This window comes from Contarinia nasturtii, unplaced genomic scaffold (assembly GCF_009176525.2).
Source record: "Contarinia nasturtii isolate CC-2019 unplaced genomic scaffold, AAFC_CNas_1.1 Cnas_scaffold_1037, whole genome shotgun sequence".
In the NCBI taxonomy this organism is placed as follows: domain Eukaryota; kingdom Metazoa; phylum Arthropoda; class Insecta; order Diptera; family Cecidomyiidae; genus Contarinia; species Contarinia nasturtii.
This window is the reverse complement of record NW_022198383.1, coordinates 4,726,453-4,735,391: the sequence shown is the minus strand read 5'-3', so window position 1 is coordinate 4,735,391 and position 8,939 is coordinate 4,726,453. Positions and strand designations below refer to the sequence as shown.

The window sequence follows — 8,939 nt, the reverse complement described above, 5'->3', positions numbered from 1 at the left end:
AGCGATGAGCGAGTCAACCGGATAATGTCACGCGCAATGAATGCGATGAATGCGAAAGAGACAACAAGCGAAAACGACCGATAAGCGGCTACGAGTAAACAAAGTAAATCGTTCTAATACATTCTTGCCTATGCTGTGTAGCGTCGTGCATTGTGAATGTGTGCGCTTGCGTTATGTGTGTATGGGTGCGCCGTGGATTGAACTGAGTGCGAGAAAAAGACATGGAACAGATGCATCGGTTACTATAGTTTGAGCCGTTTAACAAACTGGATAGCTGCGCGCATGTGTAACTGACTTTTTTTAGTCAAACAAATTTCAGTTTTTAAACTTTTTGTTTGTTTTCACTTTTTTGTTTTATTTCTTTTTCATTTTACGAATTATTTTACAATTTTATTCGTATTATGTTTAAATTTGAGTTTCAAAACTAACCGATAGATTTTGTTTAAAAAAACAACATAGAGAAATTTTTATAACAAAAACGGTTCAACGAAAGAAGTGTTAGCTCGTGTAGTGGAAAACAAGCCGAATCGTACCGTGTCGTATTCTAGTGCAAGGAAGAGAGAAATTGAATTGGCTGTGAAGCCAGGTGACATAAAGTACATTGAAAATTGTGTGAATTCGTAGTTTGTGGTGACAATTTTAAAGTTTCAATGATTTGCCTTGCTAAAATTGAGGTGCGGTGAAATATGAATGAAAACGATGAAATGGATTACTTGAACAACGGACAATCGTCGGCAATCGTGAGTTGGATTTTATGCGAATAATTTTCAACCATTGATTTGTTTGATGTTGTTTCAACCGTACAGTGAATGAAACGGAATTCGTTTTTTTTTATTTGTGAAACTAACATTCCAAAGTGCATCATTTCAAAAGGAAGAAGGAGAGAGAAAACAAGTTGCAGCGTATATTTTATATACGCTAAATTGAAAACAATTTAAAGTGAACGATAAACAGTGTGGACAAATGTAAACGAAGGATTAATATAATAATAAATATTATTAAACGATATAATTTATAGTTTTTTTGAAGAAAAAAAAGCCAGAAAAATTAGCGCAGCAAAACAGATATCGGAAAAGAAACGAAAAACGATCAAAAACAACCACACAAAAAGAGAATTCTTTTCTTGCGAACCGTGCTTTTGAAAAACAAAGTGGCTCAAAATGTGGTTAACAAACAGGCTATTTGACAAAATGGATATTTGGATTAAATTATTTGTCTGTACGATTTTACTTTGTGGATTAATCTCTGGAACGGAAGGTGAGTGCTTCTTTTTTAATCTAAATGAATATTATATGCAAATTAGCAACGAAAAAGAACATTTTTTTTGATGATTCTTCTTTGGTCGAATAATTTGCGCTTTAAACAGTGACTGTCTTTATATGACTAAATTAAAACGAAACAAAAAAAAACTTTTTTTGGCATGTGTGTGCAAGTGAAATGCGTGAATTTTCATATTTTGCTCTATCACATTTGTTGTGTTATTTTATCGCAAGCTTATCTCAACCCAAATGAATTTTGTCAGTTTCGAACAATGACCGTAATAAAGATTTGTGTTTGAAAAAGTGTGTGTGTTTGTTTGTTCAGCAATAAAACTGTATTTCCTTTTCTACCTATCTACCTACCTACCTACAATTAAATTACTGCCATAATACAGTTTTCTCTTCCGTCCGTTTGGGTAAATTTTCAGCTCATTGCCATTAAACATGGAAAAAGCAGAAGAAACACAAAAAAACAACATTGAAGACGACAAATGCAGAAAAAAACTATCTTAAAATCTATTCAATGCTCAAATTTCAAACAAAATGCATTCGGAATGGAATGGTATTGGGTGCGCAGGTGTGCAACAGCTATGCCATTGCTTGGAATAGAAATTGAAAAAACACACACATACACACGCATAGAAAAAATAGAATAGTTCAAGCGACGAACCTTCTTATTTTTGCAGCACTGCCATCGATTGTCCCGTCCTTTTGTGCTCTTGCATGAACAATTCGACATACGATCCTTATGGATTAGAAACATTTTTTTGTGTTGGGCATCGATCATCATTGACATGTCAATATGCTTGAGTTTAATTTTTTTTCTTCTCTGTTGTCGGTGATCTAATTTTCGCAATTTTCTTTTCAAGTATTCTTCGGAATAGTTTTTTACATGAAACCAGATTAAAAATTACGCCTATTAAACATAAACACTATTTGCTACTTTTGTTTAAGAAGAGAAATTAGAGACTGAATATTTCAAATGGAATATTTAAAAAAGAAATATTTTCGGACTCTTTTCGATCAAGCCAAAAATTTTGGCGGAATTTTCTCGAACACAGCAAGCAAATCATCTAATTGACTGGGGCTAACGACAAAAATACATAATAGAATTTAATAATAGTACACGCATATTCAACGACACAGAGAGAGAAACGGAATTAAAGAATAAGGAATATTTCCATATAAAAACCGTCTACGCATGCATTATAATCGGCCAACAATCATGCATGTGTACGTGTGTTTGTGTGCTCAAATATTGTTACAGCATGAAGGGTTCAACTTGAAGCATACGATGTGCCGCTAGCTTAGTACTTGTGCAAAATGCCGAATATCGTAGAAATAATAATACTTCAACATCTGTGTGTAGAAAATTGTGTTGCATATATCCATTTGAAGAATAGTACACAGTTTCCATTCAGTAGGTGAATGCGCCACATACAGTCACAAAACACTGACAAAAAAGGGAGAACATATGCGCGTGTGTATGTATAAGGAATACATACATTCTTGATCATGCATTAGTTACTTACCGTGCGCATTCAGGCGACTTTTTTACAAATAGAATAACGACCCTAACAACATTCTCTATAGCTTGGCTGTTCTTTATTCTATGTTCGTTGATTCTTACTCGCACAAACACACACATACACGCATTATTGGGTTTTTATAACGAACCACTTATTGCTGCGTCTTTTTTCATTGTTGATTTTATGAGTATTTGATCATAACAACAGCAATTTGAAATGCACCAAAAGGACCTCGATTACCTCCTTAGGCTTGCTCAGCGTTCTGTGAAAAGTATTCAAACTGTTTGAAATTTGGTTTTTTTTCTTGGAGCTTGTTAATTAAATAAATTATCATTTTTATTGCGGGTCAAATTCTGTTATCGAATTTTTTTTATTTGAGAATAAAAGAATCAGGTTGAATGCACTCCATTTTAATTATCGAAATGTTCAACTGAGGCGAAAGTGATTAAGTCGGCAGATTTTCAATTCAAAGAATCAATTGGCAATTCAAAAGAATGTTTCTCACATAAGTTGATTGACGTAATTTTCTATCGCACGAGATCAGAAAAAAATCAACAAATTACAATGGGTATTCACGCAAAAGGGGTAATTGTTATTCAAACAACACGGACTTGAAGAAAGAGACACGAACGTATGAAAGTTCATGGTGCAAGAAAAAAAGCAACAACAATCGAGAATGCCCTAGAAGAAAATATGATTAAGAACATTTTTTTTCCTCCTTTGAGCACGATGAAAAACCATCAACCGATAAGAACTGAAAAGAAAAAGAAAAGAACCGATACAAATATCGTCGCTTGAAATGGACGTGAAACCCAGAGATCTAAACAGTTCCCACATCCCACACATTCGCCAATTCACTGAATTTTACCAATTTATGCATTTTACAAACATTTTGAATAAATGCGTTTCGAGTGCATTTCATTTCCATAGTAAATCCTCTGGTACCGATTTTCATTTGGCCTCGAAAATGGGATGCATTTATGTATAAATGTCGATGTGTGTTGGAATGGCCAATTCGCGTTGTTTTTTTCTTTCCACGATTCAAACGATAATAAAAGCAGATCGCATTGTGAATAACATTAAAACGGGCTGGCGAAACGAATACTTGTTAAAAGATCACCCTCAGGACTGATGCAGAAAAAAGTTGATACAAAACTTCGTGCTGGCCAATCGGCTGAGATTGCTTTATGGGCACATTAAAGCAAATACATACACTCGCACATACATTCGCAAAGCAAAGACAAGGCAAGAAAAAACCCATCCATACACAGCAAAACGAACGCGAAAATTCTCACTGAAAAGAGAAAAGAAAGAGAATTATGTTAAAATATTCTGTGTGCAGAAGAGAGGCATGGAAATTGAGTTGGCGGTGATCACATTGTTTTTCGTTTGCTGCCGCCGTTGCCTGGTCCTATCAGTGCGGCCATGGTGGTTCGTTTATCGTTCTGACATGCCGTGATTTTTCTCTCTCTTCATTCCGTTCGCGCATAACGTTGCGCTAAGTTTCATGCACTGTTATGCATATTATTTTTTACCCCGAGGTAAAACACGGCTGCACGGATGGATAATCTTTTTAGTGCCTCTCAATCGAATCTCTTAGCCAGCATTGCAAGAGTCTATTATTTCTAAAAGATTTTCTGTTTCTGCGCACATCCATTCTTCGTATTTGTTCGCTTCTTTCGGCATATCACTGTCGTCTCATCATATCTTAAGTAATTTTTTTTTTATTTATCCATGCACTCCGTGAACACTTTAGGCCGTTTTTTTCGTTAATTTCTTTGTCCATTTCACTAATGTGCCGTAATACGCTGAATGACGATGACGACGACTCAACGCATTTAGTCATTCTTTTGTGATACATTTTACTTCATTCTATCTTAATATTGCTCCCTGTAACCAGACCTCAATTTGAACGCTGCACATATCTTAAGCCGTTTTTTTTGTTGCTATTGCATTTTTGCTATCTCACACTCAACAAAAGTCACCTTTGCAAATGTGCCGTATTTTCGGTCGCTCGTGCGCATTTCAATACATTCAAACATTAAATTCATAATAATAATAATGATCTTAAAGTCTGTGTGCGCGCGTCGCGCGATCTGTCGCAATTCTTTATTCGTTTTTAATTCTCTTTTACTGCATGTAATTTTTGTTGGAAAATGGAATTGGATACAACAAACACTTCGCAATATGTATTTTTATATCGCATGAGATAGATGCGTTGAACAAACTCTTAAAAAAAACACACGCTGAAAGACATAAGAAACCGAAAAATAAGAATACAAAATAATCCGATTTTGGTATCTCTCCGAAAACAGTAAGACGAATCTCGCATGCATTAAGCTCATTTTTATTTGTTCGCCGTGTGTTTTTTATGTCTTCCTTTTTTTAAACTCGTTTGCAATTTTTATTCGTCTTTCTGCATTTTATGCACTGATCTGTTTTTACACCCGTCCAAAAAATTACTAAAACAAAGAGTCTTTGTCAAAGGCGATGCTTCATTCCAAATCAATGCATTTTGGTCTCCTACTGGGCGCAACAGCCGCCACAAACGCGAAAAAAAAGAGTCTATAACAAATTCGACAGCAATAAAGGAACCAACAAAAGAACAATAAAAAACGACTAACGTTCGTCAACGCTGAAAATAAATTTTATCCATGTCAAATGGGAAATCTCGATTTGATATTTTTTCGGTCAATCCTTCAATACCCATCGACATTTCAGAATTAGAGTTTTGCTCTTGTTTGAACAAAAAAGAAATTTCGGCTTCTTTGTAGTTCCAGTCAACCGATTAGCAATAGTCTTTTTTTTTTCGACGAAAGCCGGCATAAAAACTCACTTCATTCAACTTAACTTATGCGAATTAAAAAAAAAATCAAAACCAACTTTGTCTCTTAAAAACTCGATTGAATATCTGGGCGAAAAATCTTGCCGCCTGGTGAACGGGAGTTTTTTTTTGTTGATATAGAACAACATCTAATAAAGTCTGTTTGTTCAATCGACATAAGTTTTAGTTTCGAAATAATTAAAACTATAGCACTCACAGTATAATAAATTATTGCTCGTGATCGCATTAAGACACTCTACACCGAAAGTGTTAGCGTTCATTAAAAATTTGCATATTTGATTGGATGGAGAGAGAAAAAAATCGGTTGAAACTTAATACCGGCTAAAACGCTTAAGAAATCGATAAATTATAGTCGTTTCCAATTGTCGGCGGGTTTATACGTGACATGAATTTTCAATCGCCGGACACAACGGCACAATTTGCAGTCTATTTCCTGAATTCAACCGAATGAAATTGTGCCAAATCCTCGGAATAGATTCATCACTTCAATGACTTATTTCACACTTAATTCAGCAACGCCCCGTACCGTTCGACAAGAATTACCGAATCGAAAATATGCCGCGATCAGAATCGTCGTAATACATTTCGATGTTCGATATTATCTTGTATGCATGAAAGAGTTCACGACATTCATTTGAAGAGAAACCGAAAAAAAAAAAACAGAACCGAAATGACAAGCAACAAAAGCTCCGCAGATCTTATGCGGTGATAGCAACATACTGTCGAACATTATCGAAAATTGTTCGTATTTTTTTTTCTTCCTAATTTTAAACAGGTTTTAACACTTTGCGGCGATACAACCAAGTTGATAATTATTGTTGAAATTCTGCGATCGTATAAATTCATTTTGCATATGTATGTTGCGCCGATTGCCAAAAGTGTTTTTGAAAATTGTACGATGTTGGCAAGAAAGGAGAAAAAAATATATATAAAGCAACAACAAAACACAAGCCCAACATCGATTTTCAATAAATGTGTAAGCGAGTTGTTTGTTTTCCATATTGGTTGTTTGAATTTTCTAGACATGATTCAATGTCTAATATTTTTTCGAGTATGTATGATTGCAAGACTTTTATGCGCTCGCACAACATAAACTGTGTGTGTGCATTGAGATATAGTATCTCAAATGGTATCTGTTGTTTGTAAATCGTCTGACAATGTTTCGGTGAATGTGTCAACCGAAAACATATAAATTTATGCACATAATTTCGATGGTGTGGTGTTATTGTTGTTGTTAATGATCGTGTCGCTGTATCTGTTGTGGCTGTTGTTGTTGTTGTTGTCTTTGCTTCTTCGATGTGTACATGTTGAGTTTGAGCGGTTGCGCACAATGATTTAGGTGTTCGTATTAATATTCCTGCGTACCGTTTTCAAACACAACGAAATGGCACTTATAAATCCCTCGAGCGATAATTTTTGTGTTGTAGATTGCGAAAATTTATGCATTGAATCACCATTGCCTCTGTTACAAAAAAAAAAAAACGAGAAAAAAATTTACACACATGCCCGTGCACTTAGTAACGGAATTTATTCACTTACGGATGCTTCGGTCGCTTCGATTGGACCGCAAACAAAGAGTCGAATGCACATTCAAAATGACATCGCAACAAATGCAAACGAAAAACCGAATAGGAGTAAACTATTTTACAGATGTCCAATGAATTTATTCAAAAGGCACACGCTGCCAATCCAATAAATAACAGCAGTCGCCGTCGCCGTCATCATCATTTGGCTCCCCTCTATCCGTTGCTTCCTGCGATCTAATAGTTTCATTTTCTAAATATTTTGTCGTCAATTTTACCAATTGCCCTCCAACTACGATCACATTTCCATGTAACATCGCACCATTATCGTTTGCTATAATTTTTATTTCATTCCATTCAAAAACGAGCCACTCGACCAGCCCAAGTGAACATGATGCATAAAGAAATTTCATGAAGAGTAACAGTAGTGCATACGACCAAATAACAGCAACAACAACAAAATCGGCTCAAAACATATAACATACTAAATCTTTGCCATTTTCGCGCCTATCGCAACTCCAAATGGATCGGCAATTGTGCCTGTATCGTTTCTCATGATTTCTCTTTTGACACAAGCAGATATGCATTTTACTGGTCTTTACCCAGCGATATCGGTTGTGTACTTCAGGCCTTTATTAGGTTGCATCTTGGCTGCTAAATTAAATGCATATGCATTGAGGCACAGTTATGGATTTGAGTGTTACACAAAAAGCCCGTTTTTAGCAAGTTGTTGAGTCAGCTCAACGTGAGCTGTAGCGGTGGCAATACCGACGACGACAACGACGGCGACATCGAAAGCACGTTGTTCAGATCGGTTTCGATTTGCATTTGTCGCATGTTTCCCGACCGAGAATTTAATAGCATTTATAAATTTTACGCTTTTATTACGATCAATTCGCGGTACTATCAATGCCACTTTATTCTCCCGATCATTACAACGGAAAATCTATGAGTATCGCGTCTAATGCAATATTGATGTTGTAGTTGTTGTTGTTGTAAATTTTTTTTAACTTTCGATCGGATAAAAAACATGACAAAACCGTTTAATCTACATAAAATTGATTTCAAATTTTATGCGAAAAAAACGAAGTTATTATGCGTTAAGTTTTAATCAACGAATAGCTGAGCCAAGCACCATTTGTTTGTCTGTTTCTTTCTAATTTTGAATTGCGATTTTATGAACTCAATAAATTTCGATTTTATAGCAGAGTTAGAGCTCAGGTTTCATTTACCATGCGCATGTACTAATTGAAATCCAATCAACAATGTATCCAAACGGTGAGAAGATTTATAAAATGTATACATACGGCGACAGTCAGCATTTTGCTCTTTGTGCCCGACTTTTTCTACTGGTACAGTTTAATGTAATTGGGTTAGAAGCGAGATAAAAATTTATAAGACATTTTAGGTGCAACCTTTATGAATTGGTGTCCCAATGACATGAAAGAGATTGAAAAATGTCAACGACACAGCGCCTTTGTTTCGATATTTCACGCAGCGAAACATGACACATAAGAACTAGCGCACATTTGTTTGCGTTGTAAACGCATTTTTTACATTGCGTCAAAAATTAAATATCAATTTTAAATTGTGCGCCCGTCTGACTGACGGTTAGCGTTTTATAATCGAACTGAAATAAATTGATTGGCTTGTAAAAAAATTCATATTTTTTCTGTTAACATTCTCATTTTGGCTAATCTCGTTTAATAATAACAACCCGTTTTTTCCGTTTTCGATCGGGCCAAAATAGCCAACATTACCCAAAATGGTGGTGGAACACACA

The 8,939-nt window shown here is 35.4% G+C and overlaps 1 protein-coding gene across 1 annotated transcript in view; it reads left to right on the top strand.

Moving 5' to 3' along the window:
- Nucleotides 1-250: 250 nt before the first annotated feature.
- Nucleotides 251-8,939, top strand: part of LOC116344530 (neurogenic locus Notch protein) — a 99,585-nt gene continuing 90,896 nt past the window's right edge. Inside the window, exon 1 of the mRNA XM_031773132.1 lies at nucleotides 251-1,257. Coding sequence (XP_031628992.1) covers nucleotides 1,191-1,257 — 67 coding nt within the window. The 5' untranslated portion in view covers nucleotides 251-1,190. The remainder of the gene's footprint in view (nucleotides 1,258-8,939) is intronic.